This window comes from Pleurodeles waltl, chromosome 7 (assembly GCF_031143425.1).
Source record: "Pleurodeles waltl isolate 20211129_DDA chromosome 7, aPleWal1.hap1.20221129, whole genome shotgun sequence".
NCBI classification, from domain to species: domain Eukaryota; kingdom Metazoa; phylum Chordata; class Amphibia; order Caudata; family Salamandridae; genus Pleurodeles; species Pleurodeles waltl.
The window spans coordinates 1,024,330,499-1,024,348,227 of NC_090446.1; the positions used below are offsets into that span (position 1 = coordinate 1,024,330,499).

General features: G+C 45.7%; 1 protein-coding gene across 1 annotated transcript in view; it reads left to right on the forward strand.

The window, feature by feature from the left end:
• Positions 1 to 17,729, forward strand: part of LOC138245863 (ATP-binding cassette sub-family A member 9-like) — a 2,236,336-nt gene that overhangs the window by 718,985 nt on the left and 1,499,622 nt on the right. The window contains exon 17 of the mRNA XM_069199841.1: positions 5,726 to 5,865. Within this exon, the coding sequence (XP_069055942.1) occupies positions 5,726 to 5,865 (140 nt within the window). The remainder of the gene's footprint in view (positions 1 to 5,725; positions 5,866 to 17,729) is intronic.

A 17,729-nucleotide genomic window follows, 5' to 3' on the forward strand; every position in this document is an offset into this window, starting at 1 on the left:
GTTCAACACGCTTTGTCAGACTACAGAGATGCAATGACTAAAGTACCTTAATACAGCTTACTGGAAGTGCACTTACTCATGGGCCCCTTGGTTAGGGAAGAAATATCCCAGATTTACTAGGCACTGGTCACCCATTCCCAGGATCAGATATCACGCTTGTGAGCATGCTGAGGGGGTTAGTTGGGTCCCCTGAAAGATGTCAATTAGAGCTTGTAATGCTCCTCATAACCTGGCATATCTATACCTTATCCAGCAGAATTACATAAATCACACATACCTCAAAACCCAGCAACTATGGAAAGCCTGAAAGCTCCCCACACCCAGTTGTTTTAGGCGTCTTGACGGGTTTTAGGACTTTTATTATACGGTTTCAGGCTACCCAGTCATTTCCCGATACAGGTCCCGAATATTCAGAATGCCATCAAGGGTACTGGACAGAGGAGGCTCCTCTGCTAAAGCGGAGAAGCGTCCCTCTACTGATTTTAGCAGAAGGAAAAATAAAATGATAATCACAGAGCATTATTATCATTTTAATTTTCAGCTGAGCCAGGTCAGGGTAGGGCGGGGCTGGAGGGAGAAGTGGTTTGCACACCAAAAGTGAGCATGTGTGTTTGGCTGCCCGTTTAGGGCCGGCCAAACACACATGCGCACTTTGCCTTTCTCCTCCCGACTGTATTGCACAGCCGGGAGGAGAAAGTGCACAGGCCTTCACTCCCTCTGTGAGTGCCGAAGCCGGCCGCTCACACCAATCGCGATGCAGCTGTCATGCTGGTGACAGCAGCTTCGTGATTGGCTGAGGGTAGTCTGAGAGCCTGTGTGCTTCCCAGACGAGGAGGACAGAGGTGACAAAACCATCTTTGGAGGAAACAGGTAAGTGTTTTTTTTCTGTTTTTTTAAAATACATCCTCCATTCCTCCCTCTCTCCCCCGCCACCCCTGTTCAGTGGCAGCTGCCACTGCTACTGGATCTCCCCAATTGTAGTCTCACCCTAAATAGCTCTGCTGGGTATATCAATGACCTTGAGGGTGCCCAGGGGAGATGGTACCCTGGTGGGGCTAGAAATGCTGGCTGCAGAATAAGATATCGCTAAACACTGGAAAGCAGCTGAGGCGCCCCCTTGGCAGAATGGACGGCGGGAATGGACAGGTGCGTGAAACAGAAGGAAACCCACCTATGAGGCATGCGGGTGACTCACGAGAGACGGCAAAATATGGGGGAAAGGGTGGGTTTACTACAGGCTGGACAAAGGGGGATTGAGATAAAGCTTACGCTTTTGGAAATATATAACCGAACAGAACAAAGTTCAGTTGTGCAGATGTCGATCCGTTGCAAAATGTCTCTGTCAATTACATGTAGTATTCCGAATAAACAATAAAATGTTGCTCTCAAAAAAGGTATGGTGTATGTTCTTAACCATCTCATCATACTTATAACTTTGATTGCAAGGGTGCTTTGCAATGTATACCCATTTTGAATGAACATTGGTTTCTAGTTATTTATTTTCCATCTGATATTTTCTGTTGTACATCGTATAAATATCGCCAGTTTGTGCTAATGAAAAAGTGGTTCGTTTAATGGTGAGTTGTAACAGCCTTCATTTTTAATGGCGGCAAGTTATTTTTAGTTTTTACCAGAGACAGCTTTAGCTGTTAGCCAGAGCTCATGTCATAAACAAACAGTACACAGAGGGAACCTTTGAATGTTGTTTAGCCTCTCTATGGGCGTTAACCATTAATTGTATAAGAAACACCCTTATTTTGTTGCATCATAAGGATATCATATGATTTTGTCAGGACAAACCCCGCTCACTGTCCAAGAAGAAATAACACCTGTGCACTGCAAGTCTTTACACAATGAACCCTGTGTGAGCCGGCAAATGCACGCAGCCTCTCTATTAGCTCAGTGTGCCTACTATCAACCTGGACTTTCTGGTCCCCGTCCAGACGTGACACGCCGTGGAACTGAGCCGTGTGTTTTCTGCTCTGGGGCAACAGGAGCTTCAAGTCATCCAGTTTGTAAGTGTCCCGAAAGAGTTTTGACTTTTCTCCATGACCCAGAGGAGGTTCCTTACGGAGATAAGCACCTGGGCTAAAATGGGAGGATAAGGATTGCTCTCAAGGTGGCCCTTGGTTATTCGGTGTGTGTTCAGCTGGGCCAAGCCACATCAGAGTAAGGAACAGCCAGGCGTTGCAGAATGGGACCATGGACCTGTTCTCAAAAACATTTCAGTTTTGTTAGATAAAACAAGCCATTTAAAAAAAAAACAAAAAAAAACGATTTTGTTGAAAACAGGTGCATATCCACAATTGTGGCTTCCCCTTGAAATGCCTTAGCCTTGTAGGAATTCCAAAGTCAGAGCTTGTGAAATTTACTGATGCTCTTTTCTTTGTGTTTACTTTATGCTTACATATTGCTGTTTACTTCTTATGCTCTTGCCTTCACACATCGACTGTTGATCTTTAGTAGGGCCATTGAAGCAAATACCCTGGAGCCACTGATGCTCGCTGCTAGGCTCATTGATGCACTTTACGGAACTACTAATGCCTAGTACTACGCCTTTTTATGCTTGAAGTGTGTGAAACCAATGGCACATCTTGCTAGGTCTATTGAGGCATGCACGGTATGGGGAAACAGAGGCCCTTACTAGGTCCATTCGTGCATGCAATGTGTATGGCCACTGATGCCAGCTAGTAGGCCCAATAATGTATCCTCTGTGTCCCGCCACACAAAACCCTTAGAAAGCATTCCTGAATGTACATTTTATGGCTAATGAAATCCATCACGATTTTTATTTTTGCGTGCGCTGAATATAGGCACTCTTAAGAGTCGCAATAATACATTCACAGTGGGAGGTTACTAATATCTATTGCTAAGCCTACTGAAGCATTCACTCTTGTGGTATTATCTTCAGTTAGACCCCGCTTACAACAATTAACATAATCCAAATATAAGAATGACTTCTTCACTGTGCCAATACTTGCTTGCATAGATTCTGCATTGGAGGTATGACATTCTTGTTATAAACGTTCACCATAACAGTATGTATGTGGTATTTGTATAGCATGAAGGCAGCCGAGTGCTGTGCAGACCTCTCAGCTAAAGAAACTATTTTGACTCAGATCCGTTCTTTGTTCCCACTTGTATTCTGAAATGCTTTCATCAATAATCAATATATGTTGAAGTAAGATGTAGCTTCGGCCACAATTGGCCAGCATAGAATACACTTTTGCCACTTTTAACTATCATTTCAAATCAACAATAATAGGCAAATAAGATTCCTAGACTGCTCCGTATTAGACTGTGTTTGAATTTGCACAGTTCTCATTGTCTAAAGCTAATGTTAAGTGTGCTTGGAAAGCGTGCTCTCATGCATGAGGGTATCCTGGTGCTGAGAATGTGTGTGAGGCTAGCCCAGAGGTGGGAAAAGGAATTATTTGAAGAACCATGTCTTCACCTTCTTACGGAATTCAAGAAGAGACGAGAGGTGGAGGCTCTGATGTGATGTGGGAGGTCTTTCCATGCTTTGAAGGTGATGTAAGAAAATGCACAACCTCCAGGTCTGCTTCAGTGAATACATGGGATGTGTGCTAGTAGAAGTTATACTGAGTGGAAATGCTTGGATCGTTGGTGAAAATGTATGCAGCTGTTCACGTACACCAGTTCTGTTTGGTGTACTGCTTTGTACGTGTGGGTGAGAAGCTTGAACTGTGCGCACTAGGGTATCAGGAGCCAGTGCAGCTCCCTGGGGTGTGGTATGAAGTGGATCCTGTGTGAGAGGTTGAGGATGAGTCTGGAGTTGTGCTCTGGATGCTTTGTAGTCTTTTAGTGAGATGTCTGGTGATTCCTGCATAAAGGGAGTTTCCATAGCCCAGCCTGCTGGTGATGAGTGCTTCGGTGCTGGTCTTTCTGGTGTTTTTCTGTAGCCACTTGTAGATCTTTTTTCAGCATCCTCAGAGTGTGGAAGCAGGATGTAGTGATGTCAATGTCCATCTGAATGGACATGTCTAGCTTGTTATCGATGATATTCCAGGCGTTTCTGGCATGGTAGCAGGGGTGAATAGGAGTTGGAACAGCGCATGCTGGAACCACGCATGCCTAAACAACGTGGTCAGAACAGCAACAGTGTTATTATCACGAATGCCTTTACCATGAATGCCTTAACAATGATTTTTCGTCGTAAAGGCATTCCCGGTAAAGGCATGCGTGAATGGCATGCGTGGTTCCAGCATGCCACCCCCCCACCCCTAAAACAATCGTACCCCAACCCTCCACCCCCTCCCCTAAAAACAATTCTACCACTACCCCAACCCCCACCCCTACAACCTAAAAATACCCCAACCCCCCCACCCCGCCCCCAAAATTACAGCGATCCCCCCACCCCACCCCTAAAACTACAGCAATCCCCCACAACCTAAAACCTAAACTACCCGACCCCCCAACCCCACCCCTAAAAATGAAAAATACCCCGACCCACACCCCTAAAACTTCTGTGACCACCCACCCCCCTAAAACCTATACCACCCTGACCCCCACCCCTAAAAACTAAAAATACCCCAACCCCCTACCCCTCCCCCTAAAACTACAGTGACCCCCCACCCCACCCCTAAAACTACCATGATCCCCCAACCCCCTAAAACCTAAACTACCCGACCCCCCACCTCGCCCCTAAAAACTACAAATACCCTGACCCCCACCCAGCCCCTAAAACTACAGTGACCCCCCACCCCTTCCCCTAAAACTAAAAATGCCCTGACCCCCTACCCTGCCCCAAAAACGGCCCTAGCCCCACTTATCTGAGCGCGTCCTCCGACGAAGCCGACTCCCTTCTTCTGTGCCTTAACCACACATGTGCGTTGTTCAGCACATGCTTGGTTAAGGCACCGAACAAGGAAGTCATGGTGAACGAAACTGTAGTTCTGCTTTCGTTGCTCGGGAGTCGTGCTTGGGGATGTTTCCCAGGAGGAGTTGGGAGTGGGTCATAGGTCTCTGGGTCCCCAGATTGAGTCCCCTGGTGAGAAATCCTTTCTGAAGATCACCACATCTGTCTTGTTGGAGTTCTGCTTGAGACAGTTTGAATTCATCCATGAGACCAGTTCGCACATGCAAGAGGTGAATTGGTTCCTTGTGTTGGTGATTTATCCAAGAGGGACAGTATGACTTGAGTTTCATTGGGGTAGGATAATGTTGATCTCGTAGGTGCAAATTATGTCAGCAGGTGGGGTCATGTAGATGTTAAAGAGGACAGGGCTAAGTGAAAATCCATATGATTAATACAGTTAGCTAGCATCATCTTACTATAATCCTGGAATACAGCGCAGGCAACTGACTTCCATTATTATGGTTACATCTTGGAGTGTAGCCATTGTGGGTGTTTTTCTCTAGCCTTGCCATTGACTTTAGTCCACATTCAGCAAAGTAAACATGCAACTCTCATGTTATGCAGATGCTGACCAGAATCATGGGCGAGTGCTTTATTGAGAGAAGCTGCAGTCTGTTTACTGAAGCCAAATGTTTGTTTTACGGTCTGCATCAGAGGGACTTTAAAAAGCATTAATGACACAAAAATGTGATTGCATGTTCTCAAGCAAGTTAATGTGGTGCAAGTGAAGCAAATACAATTTGCGAATGCTGGCTCAATGTTGACTTTTAACAGGTTCTGCAGACTTTGCAGAATACAGAATCATCTTGGCCATGTTTTATGAGTCACATTTGATTTGTCCAACAGAATGCACGTGATGGATTCTTGCAATGCTGAAGATATTACCTCTGTTGTGAAATATCACATACCTAGTGCCAGGTTATCGCGACAACCTGAGCAGGAGATGATCTACACCTTACCGTTTGACAGCATAGATTCATTTCCAGGTAAGAAGTCATTTCATAGTTCACTTTTAATATAGCCATTAAAAGAACAATGATCTTTGATCTCAGTTCGTGAGGTGAATTACTAACTGCAACTTTGTGGAAAGACAATAGGGGTGGTGTAGCGTGTTTCCATTGATGCAATCAATTTGACGTACCCCCTCCACAAGGAAGCAACTTTTTCTGCTTATTTGAGGGACATTGAAGAAATCCTGAGTTAAGATAAAGGGGAAAAACAAATTAAATATACTGTTTCCCTTCATCTCTGCATCTCATGTAATCAATCTCCCTGACTATAAATGCCAGGCCACGCAAGCCACCATTGATGAATCCGGCATTGGCATCACCAGTGCCCAGATTTGTCCAGTGGCAGGAAGTTCCTGCCCAGCAGCTGCAGGAGGTCTTTCCTCTTATGCTGCAGAGAGCAAGTGGCGTTGTGGTGCAGTAAAAGAATGACCATTTAGCCATTCAGTGTTAGACCTCCTGTTTGGGTCAGCCCCAGAAATCCCCCCAACCTTGCCCTCAGTAACCCTCAGCGCCAAGCCTTCATACAGTTGGATGGTAGACCTCATTTACTGGAACATAAGTAGTCCTGAACGTTTCTGCCATTACATTAGATGCTTCTTGGAAGCGAGATTGTATAACCGATTTATTTCGGCTTTTCTTCTCTTTCAATCTAAACTGTATAATCATGCATATTGTGTGCAATTGTTTTTTCCTCTCTCTTTTCTGGTTTGCTTGCTTTTAGAACAATGTAAGTAGTACTTTTACTGTTGCTTCCTTACCTCTTTTTGATTTATATATATCATGTATGATGACGCTTTCTAAACAAAAGCATGAATATTTTTCTGTCCTAGCCAAATGGAGGCTAATATCGGAATTTCGAGTTTTGTGATGATTATCACATTCTTATAGTTTTCTCTTGATAGATTCCAGCCGGGAAAACCTGCTGAAATTCATCAGAGAAAAAGGTTTTGAAAAAGCCAACACATGCGAAATACAATGTGGTAAATACTGACTCTGCAAGCTATGACACACTTTCATGTTGAAAATGTAGAATAGGAGGTAATTACCACATGGGATAAATATGTCACCCTGTGAAAAAGACATTATAGCCCGTCCAATTACTTATACGTACATTTTTATAATGTATATTGCCCGGCAAATGCTAAAATTCAACTGAGCATTACTACTTAGAAAAGTGCTTAATTAATACTCTAGGTTTTTATACCACTCTGTCTTCCCAAAACTAATAGTTACTTATTGTCTACCTTAATTTGCCCCCAATTTGCTATCAATAGCAGCAGCCCAGTGACTTTCACCTGTAAAAACAAAGACTCCAGCTGCAACACATTTGGGTATTGTGAAAGGGCGGTTCTGAATATCTGGTCTACCCAGATTTTTTGCTTTTGGATCACCTGGTTTTTGACCTTTTACTTTGAGGGAGCCCCATAGTTTAGGACTCATCCACAGAGAACTTACAGTAAAGTGGACTGCGCATGTTTACCACCGGTGCCGCCTTGTTAAGCAAAGGCTGTGGTTATGCAGCAAGAGTAGAAGGCAGGCTGGTTACAAGTGATCAAGTGTGCACACGTGCGTGCACCGCTATAAAAAGCTGTGCGGTCAGGATTCCTGTCATGAGCACCCTAACAACTGCACCCAGGTAGCCTGGCATAAAAGGGACCGTGCAGAGTGGGCATTGACTTGAAATAGGCCTTATGAGATGGGTGTGCACATGTGAGGGATAGTTAGTGTGCTTACTGTCTTCATTGTAATGTTACTCAATTGTATGTCAATGAGAAAGGCTGCCCTAGGATACAACTCCAGTTCCCTATGGTTCACAGACTCCAGAGTTGCACCAATGTTCACTGTAATGTGTATGAAAAAACGAATGCAGTAGGTTACCACAGCATATCTGTACAGCTTATGGGTCATCATGGAATGTCATCTTTCTCTGACTCAGCTCAGGATGAGGGAAAATTACTGCTTTGTCCATCTGCAGGAGCAGGGTCTTGCATCAATCAGCCATCTGTCATTCCCTGCCAGGAACCGGGCTTGCCCCAGGCCCCTCAATGAGGAGGGGCTCCTTGGAGGAATTTCTGGAAGAGGCCTTGGCAGGAATGTCAGGGAGGAGGAGGGGCTAAGTCCCTCAGAGCCCAGGTGGCAACTGACTTCTGAAAGACACCATTTTGAGCTATCCCAGAAGACTGTGCAGAAAGGTTTAGACAGGGGCGGAGAAGTGGTTTGGCACATCAGGAGAGGCCAGAGGTGCAGCCAAGCTGGACAATTCTACCCCCACTTAAAATATCTTTCACAGGGAAGAGAGCTCTCTTTTGGATGTGCTTTTCTGCAGAACACTGGGACTGAAGATGGACGTCATGGACAACTGAAAAAAAGAACCCCTGACTGTCCACTGGAGCAAGGACTCTGCTCTTGAATGACCCCAGACTCAGTGGGGCCCTCCCATGACCAGATAAGTTGGCCCCCTTACTCCTCCTGAGGACCAGTTGGGGTAAAGACTGGCCTTTGGTGCAAGGGGAGCATACTGCACAGAGAGAGGAAGACACACAAATGAAAAGCTAGTGCAGGGAGTCAGTGAGACTGGCTCCCTACCAAGTTGGGGGTCTTGAGGCCAGCAGGCCTGAAGAAAGTGCTCCTGGTGGTAAGGGCTCGCTACCAGGAGCATAAAGGCACCAAGATCGCCTAGATTGGCCCACTGGAAGGCACGTGACCTTTGACCGTCAGGGAGGACCGGCGACTAACCACGTGATGCTCTGCCGTTGATTCCAAAATTGCCACAGGGGTGGGCCAGGGCCCATTGGCTGCCCCCAAGAAGATGTCATGGCGGGGGAGTGCCATCACGCATCCCCAGTGAGAAGTCTGTTGTGAGGGAGTGCCTTTGCGCCCCCTCGATGTCAGAGGGGAGGGGCCCAGGGCCCCATCCCTGGGCCCACAACCTAAAAAATGAAGTTGGGGAGCGCCATCACTTTCCCCACAAAGATGCCACAGAGGCTGAAGCCAAAGCCAGGGAGTGCTGTCACCCTTCCCGTGAAGAGGAGGAGGGGGCCCAGGACCCCATCCCTGGGCCCCGTGGCAGATGACAAAGCAGGCAGGGCCCGTGGCCGAAGTGAAAGTTGAGCAGCGTGGGGGAGCACCACTGCACTCCCCCTTGAGAAAGAGGAGGAGTCCAGGTCCATCCCTGGACCCCGAGCTGCCGGCTGACAGCAGGGCAACCAGCAGCCAAGGAGGTGCCTCCCTACAAAAGTGGGCAGACAGAAACTGAGGGCCAGCTCCTGAGGCAGCACTCGAGTGTGTTGGCCAGGCTGAGAGCTGGCAGGAGACCATACCTGGTGTGGGGCTGTTCGGGTGGGACCAGACACCCCTGAAGTAGAAAACACTGGTGCGAGGCTGCCAGAGAAACAGTGAAAACCAGTGAATAGCGAAGCAGCTCGCCCAGCTCAGTGGGAGAGCCGCTAATCAAGTATGCATGCTCCTGGAGGATCGCCCCCTAATGCCCTGCAGGGCCTGGCCCAAATAAAACCACTTGTTTAGGCATGGTGGTGACCGCAGGAGAGCGGGGTCATCACCAAAAGATTCACCAAGTATGGAGGGAGCTGTAGGAGGAGCGCAGCCTCCACCCAAGAAGTTATCAAATGTCCCCACCCTCAGTTTCAGTGGACTTGGAAATTATAACCCATCAAGGGTTCCAGTGAGTTTTCAAGCCTAGTACCAGCTGGAACTTTTGTTTCATGGTGGAGGAGCTGCACCCTGTAGGGGAGAAGATCAATGGTGCAGTCCTTGTGACCTGAATGTGATAACATCGGATTGGTATAATGGTGAACACCCGCTACAGGTGAAAGGCTGTAATTACAGGTGTTTTTACAGAGATTTGGTTCTTTAGGGTCTATGGTCAAATGGTACTATTTTAAGCTAAATCTGATTCAAAATGTATGGCTGCATCATTGTGGCCAATTATGTGACGTGTATGGTTATATGCAAAGACACCCTATATATGTGAAAGATGGCATTGCGCATCTGAGAACAACCAAGTGATGTCTTTTAGGGACTTTGTCAACTGTACAGAATTTTTATGTTGAATACTTCAATGTGGAATATAATGCACCCTTGCCAACATTCTTTAGGGGTATGTTTAGACTGTGTATATCATGCTGAGAGTAATCGTAACAGCGCAAATCATTCCAACATGGCTATACATGTTTCTTGTTAATGCTTAATTCAGTAATGAGACTGACAGCTACTAGTGATCAAAGTAGTTGTGCTTCATTGCCAGTATTAGGTGCTCTCACTCTAAGTTAAAATCAGACATTGCATTGGAATACAAGTTAATGTTTTGCCATGTGGGTTGATTACTAGCCTACAGCATCTCCCTTGAGTAAGCCTTGGACTGCTCTGCAACCGTACTCTGTGAAAGTGGGTGTTTGGTTCCCCAGCGATAGTTGAGTGCAGAGCAATTACTTTTGCAGGCCACACAACTAATGACCCACCCTACAACTGGGATGAAAGAAAGTTTCAGTTGGTGCTAATATGTGACAAGAATGTTTGTGACCAATATTTGCGTGGCGCTTAGATGGGATAGTGATTTATTCTATTGTGTTTATGTGCTATTGTGCTTTAGAGTTGCATTATTGCAATATGATGTTGTGCTGTGTTCTGTTTTGAAGGTTTTGTTGTATTGTGCAATGTTACCTTTTAATTGTGTTACGTTACTTTGTTTCTGTTATTGTGTTGAGTGTTTTACAAAGGTACAATAACAAGCAACATTGAATACATTTTAAAATGCTAAAACACAGCTGCTCTAGCTCTTCAACTATTTAAACACCAGTCAGCCCAAACTGTGGCAAACACTATGAGCCGTAACACATAAAGCTAACACTATGAATACTAAGGTTAGACTCAGTCTCTAACAAAGTTTTGGGGAGACTGGTGCATTCAGTAGGCAAAGAGTGGAAGATAGTCAAACTAGATATTTTACAACCTTAGACAGTGGTAAAAGGTTGCTTGCCATGGGAACTTTAAAATAATTTGCTGCTTTTGGCAGCAAATTTAGCAGGATCTGTCAACATATCTCAAGCAAAGCACAGAGCATAACACACTTACATACATCAATAAATATACCAACACATTTAAAACATAAACAGGGCACATCAGAACAAAATAATCAACACAGAACACACTGTACTACTGCAGTACAACTCAAAAACTGCATCAATGACTCAGGCCTGATTTAGATCTTGGCCGAGGGGAATACTCCATTACAAACATGATGGATATCATGTCCGCCATATTATGATCCCATTATATTGTATTGAGATTGTAGTACGGCACGCAGGATATCTGTCACGTTTGTAACAGAATACTCCACCTGCCGACATCTAAACCAGGCCTTAGGTTACTTACCAATAAACTTCCTAAATGACATATGCAGTTCCTGTAACCTACCAAGTGGTATAGAAAATGCAAGAAACACTCCGTCTAGGAGGGAGGGAGATCATAAAGACTGTATTGAGGAAGAGCTGGGCTCAGAGTAATGAAGATTACTGGTAAGTATCCGGGTCATTACCTTCTCGCCTGTCTTCCTCGAACAGTCCTTGCCGAGTGAGCCAATTCCCAAGTGGTGGAAGGTGGTTTATTAGTAGAAGTCGGTAGGTACCCACCACTAGTAATAAGGCTACAATCACAATATAATGTCCAGTCAAGGTCTCAATAAATGTATCCCTTGCTCAACCCTTGGTAGCTGGCAATGAGCAGGCAGGCTTAAGTTAAGAGACAGGTGTGTAAAGCACTTAAAAACACCAATATAATAAATAAGTAAGACACAACACACAATAAAACTCGAACATCAATTTATAAAAAAAATAGGAAAGATTTTTATGAGTAAAATGACACAAAAACGATAAAAATCCAACCTGCGATATGAATTTTTAAATCATAGGTAAAAAATGAGTTTTGTAGTGCTTAAAAATCAATAGCGCCAACCAGGGACATCTGGTCACGCTTGACTGGGACCAACTCAAAGTTTGAGGCCGACTGCGAGCCCACTTGAATACACTGAGTGGGAGGCCTCAGTAAAAATTTTACCTTCAGACTTTGCTGTTTTTCTGGAGCTTTTTCTATCATCATCGGACAAGGCTCCTCATCAGGCCAGGTTGTGAGTCGACGATGACGGCTTGAACCAGTCCAATGCTTCTGTCAACTTCTGGAAGTCTCATTGACAATACAAATCTCAGGCGCTTCAGCAGGGCAAACCTGGATTTCAGGCCGGGTTGTGGGTCAAAGTCAGCGGCTTGCCTTTTGTCGACTGGCTAGGCACCTGATGGAGTTTTTTACAAAAATGTCTCCAATCTTCTCCAGGCTTCTAGATCTTCTTCCAAAAGTTATTCTTTAGGGTCCACAACACTAACCCAAGGGTCTAGAAGCTCTGAGATGCTCTGAGATGGCCCTTGGGATGTTGGGACTACATTTCCCAGAATACAACTGTCAAACCCTTAAAAGTCCAGTTGAAGGTAGGCACCTGGGTTCTTTTTGGGGGAAATGGTGCAGTAAGAACTCTTCAACTCTGTTGCTTTCTGGGAGTCTACTCCTTCACTTTTTGAAGCCAGACAAAGTCCTTAGTGCTGTAGTTCCACAGTATGCCCTAGGTGCACTCTTCCAGAGTGCAGTCATTTGGGGAGCAGGCCAGGGTTCCAGCAGGGCAGTCCTTCTTCTTTTGTAGTTTCAGGCAGGACTACTGAGTTCATGGGCAACTCTTCCATATGTATTCAGTGTTCCTGGGTGACAAGCAAGGGTGCACAACTGACAAAGGAGATGCAGGGTGACACCCAGTTGTATGACAAATTCCTCCAAAGTGTGGCATCTTCTTCTCCCAGAAAGCACTATTCTTCCAAAGTCCAAACTCGAGAAACTCTCTCCTGGAGGTTAAGATCTGGCTGGGCCGTCCCACTGATGTGGCTAAGTTTCCCTTCACATTCCCTCTCCAGCTCATCTTCAAATCTAATTACTGGGGCTCCCATACGCCTGGGGTGGCAGGAAGTGCGGTAAGCCTGTGTCCTGTCCTAACTGCCATTCCCTCTTTGAAGGCCAATTTGGCTACCCAGCCCCCTTCCTGCCTTTTTCTCTGCAGCTTGCTGATCTCCTCCCACCAGATGTCACTTTGCCTCAATGCAGGACACTTCACACCTCATGAAGACAGCTTGGCTCAGCCTGGCAGGGGCTGGCCAATCAGAGAAAGGCTGCTGGAAGGATGGATTTAGGTTCATGAGACAAACACATTCTATAACTTGTTTTCTGTGACAGTTATAACAAATCTAACAATGTCAATGTCAATGACAAGTTGTTTGATTTATTCTAACTATCATTTTAAGTCATTGAATGCCATGTTTAGCCCAGTCCTATAATAGTTATACTTTAATAAAGTATTCCCATGTTAGCCTATGGGGCTAATGTTCTACAGTAGGTAATACCGAAATTGGCAGTTTTTACCTCACCAGGGCATATAAAACATATTTTATAACACACCCTAGAGGAGACTCTAGGGGTGACATATATTTGTACACATAAGTCACCCCTAAAAATAAGGCAGTTTAAGATGTTGGCAGTACCTTTAATTCAAAAGTCGAATTTACATCTACATTTTATTTAAAAGCAGGCTGCAAAGCAGGCCACACAGCAGTGCACACTTCAGTGCATTAAATCTTCTGTGTTTCTAAGCCTACATGCCCTACCATATGCTAGGGACATACAGGTAGGTTGTCATACCAATTGTAATTAACCTAATTACCATATACTTTAATCAGAAAAAATAATAATCCGCAATTAATTCCAAAATCCCATTTCGCGAGGTATGTTTGTCAGTACCTTAGCATTTCCACCCTTCAGTCTCGAGCACTAGCTAACCTAGGTGGTACTTTAGCCTTATCTGACACTTGGGATTTTGGAATTAATTGCGGATTATTATTTTTTCTACAATCTCACCATTTCTCTTATCATTACTTTATCTTGGAAAATACCACAGGTTGTTTCTCTTTTTTCTTGGTCCTTCAAATACGTCGGGGTTTGACTGTAGTCACTAATTGCACTTACGCATCAACGTTTCTTCCTTCTATCTAGCATTGGGCTCCAATTATCTCACATCCTGACTTACCACACTCCCTTCGATCCTTGCATGGGATTCCCCTTTTCGCTCACTCTCTTGATGGTGCCTCTCAATGACATTTCATCTACTTACATGAATATTTCTGAATTGCAATTTGTCATCTCTTTCTATTTTCAGCCTTGAGAAAGCCCCGGTCTATATATAGCCAGAGGGGGCGAAACACGTGTTGGCTGATCTTCTATTCATCCTATGTTTATCATATTTGGATTTTGGACTTTGTTCTCCGTCCTACTAACCAGTGACTGACTGTGAAACTGGGACTTTAATGTTTGCACAACAATAAAATCAAGAACTCTCTGAGTGGGACTTCACCTCTTTTTGTTTACTACTAAAATAGTGGAATGCGAATGTCAGTTTCCCACCTAGGCAAGTGTAGTATGTAGAGGGGAACTGAAAGTAGTAGAAAACACCAAAAGTAACTAAAAGAATCCACCCCAGAGCCCAGGAAAGTAGGAGTACATCACAGGAACGTTCCTAGAACACACAAGAAGTTGTGATAGAAGATAATGCAAGAACCAGAAGAGACTGCAAGACACCAACGATGGATTCTTGGACCTGAAGACCTGTGGAAGAAGGGGACCAAGTCCAAGAAGCACTGAAGAGTCCAGGGAGAACAGGATCCCCTGCTAACCCGTATGAAGGTACAAATGGAGAACTACCGGAGAAGAACAACAGTCAGTACTGCACCCAAGAAGACGGATGCAGGTTCCTGGTTGGTGCAGATGATATCCTAGGTCGGATGGATGGTTGCAGTCTAGTTTGTGTCGCTGGATTCCGCCAACAAGCCTTGGCACATGCAAAGCTTGCGATCAGCGGAAAATGGCGTTGCCCAGGACCAGCAGTGACCTGGTGGCCTCTACCGAGAAGGGGGAGGCAGAGGGGGCTCTCAGCAACTCAGAGAGCCTTCAGAAGACCAGGCAATGCGCACAGGAGTCCAACAGCCCGGGGACAAAGAATGTGCAAATGGAGGCCCACGCAGCATGAAACAAAGGGATCCCACGCCGTCAGAGAACAACTCAGGAAGCTGGGTGTTGCAGGATGATTGCTGGGGGCCGGAGCTGGGCTGTGCATGCAGAACTTCATGGAAGGTCGCACACAAGCCATGGCAACTGCAAAACATGCGGTGCAGGAGCGTACTGTCTTTCGTGTGGAGGCAAGCTCTTACCTCCACCAAAGTTGGACAGCTGGACCTTAGGACCGTTGGGACAACTTCAGTCCACCACCCTTGTTGCTGGATCCACGCACTTCATCAGGAGAGGGGACTCACACCACTGGTCGTCGTTTCAGAGGGGTGCCTGCTGAAGCCGGGAAGTGACTCCTTCACTTCAAGGGAGATTCCTTTGTTTTTCTGGTGCAGGCTGAAGACAGGCAGTCCTCGGAGGATGCACGACCTGGGAACAGTTGCAGTTGCTGGCAGGAGCTGAAGATACAATGTTGCAGAAGTCGTCTTTGCTTCTTTGTTGCAGTTTGTAGAGCTCCTGGAGGGTTCAGATGCAGTTCCGTCGGAAAGAAGGTGAAGTAAAGGATGCAGAGGATTCCTGCTGAAGTCTTGCAATCTGAATCTGAAGAAACACCCAGAGGAGAGACCCTAAATAGCCCTGAAAGGGGGATTGGTCAGCTAAACAGGTAAGCACGTATCAGGGAGGGCTCTGATGTCACCTGCTGGCACTGGTCACTCAGATGCTCCCACAGTGCCCCACCACCTTGGACTCCAAGATGGTAAAACCCAGGAACATTCTGGAAGAGCTCTGGGCACCACCCCTGGGGTGGTGATGGACAGGGGAGTGGTCACTCCCCTTTCCTTCGTCCAGTTTCATGCCAAAGCAGGGACTGGGGGACTCTGAACTGGTGTAGACTGGATTATGCAAGGAGGGCACCATCGGTGCTCTTCAAAGCATTTCCAGAAGCTCTGGGAGGCCACCCCTCTCATGCCTATAACACCTATTTCCAAAGGGAGCGGGTGTAACACCCCTCTTTCAAAGGAAATGCTTTGTTCTGCCTTCCTGGGCTTGAGCTGCTCAAGCAACAGGAGGGTAGAAACCTGTCTGTAAAGTGGAAACAGTTGGGGCTGCCTAGAAAACCTCAGAAGGCAGGTATGGCAGTACTGGGGGTCCACTTTGGAGCCCCCACCGTGCGTGCAATTGTGCAACCAATGCTAGAATCAGTATTGGGGTACATTTGCCAGTTGTTAGACACCATACATGGCCATATTCGGAGTTACCATTGTGAAGCTGGACATAGGTATTGGCCTATGTCCAGTGCACGTGTAAAATGGCGTTCCTGCACTCACGCAGTCCGGGAAAATGGTCCTGGATGACATGGGTGCGTGTCTGCTAGTGCAGGGGTGCCCACACACAAAGGTACTTTGCACCCAGCCTTCAGGGTTGGAAGGCCTGACATATAGGTGACTTATAAGTGACCATGTGTAGTGAAAATGGCTGTGAAAGGGTGCATGCACCATTTCACGCAGGCTGCAATGTCAGTCCTGCAGAAGTATTTTCATGGGCTCCCTATGGGTGGCAAAAGTAATGCTGCAGCCCATAGGTATCCCTTGGAACCCCAATGCCCTGGTTATCTAAGTACCATATTCTAGGGCCTTACAATGGTGACCAGTATGCCAATTTGGGATTAAATACTGGGTTACCAGTATGTAGTGACAAATTTGGACGAAGAGAGTGCATGAGCACTGGGGTTCTGGTTAGCAGGGTCCCAGTGACACAGTCAGACACACTGACAAACAGGCCACAAATGGGGGGTAACCATGCTAGAAAGAGGCTACTTTCTCACAGATGTCCCTTTAAACGACATCAATGAAGTGGACATCCTTCGAGTAGATATAGCTTGGACATGATTAAGTAGGGGACCTCCCTGAATTCTCAAGTAAACTTAAGAATAGTAGATCTATTCTACCTAGAGATTGTGGAAGAAGAAGATTTGATACCCTTATTAGACAACCAAAAGGTTAAAAAAGTGAGTCAGATATCTGAAAACGAGTCAGATCTGTCAGACAGATAGACAGGTTCCTATGGACATCAAAAGAATGGAGAGCCTTCCTCTCAGGAAAAAAAGATTCTGGTAAAACACTGAAAGCTCAGTGTCCTCTGAACCATGAAAGGTGATGGAATGTCAGGTAAGTAAGCAGGACTGGGTCAAAGAACTACTTTGTCAGGAAAAAAACGGAGAAAAGGAGAAACAGAAAGTAAAGCTCCTATCGCCCTCACTTGTCTACCTGAGCAAATGGCCATGAGAAAAACAGCCTTGCATGTAAGAAAAATGTTGCCTGCAAACTCCAAAGGCTCAAAGGTGGACTCTGAGATACCTGAAGCACTAGTGGTAAATCGCAGAAAGGAACAGGAGAGTGGGATATAGGTGGGATGACGGCCTCTGCTGGAAAACACAATGCAACAATCTAGAAACAGGAGATGAAATAGAAGACACATATTCCTCTCTAAATGCCTGAACTGCACCCCATTGAGCTCTAATGATAGACACTGAGAGATCTAACATGTACTCATCCTGTAGAAAATTCATTGGCTTGCAACAAGTAGCCTCAGTCTCCTTCTTTTGATATCATACTTCAAAATGATGCCAATGTCAGGAATGGGACATGTGGGTTGCAGGATTATGAGCGAGCTGTATAGACTCTGCTACTTCCTGCAACCATCCATGGGTAAACAGATTTACCCTTTCAAGA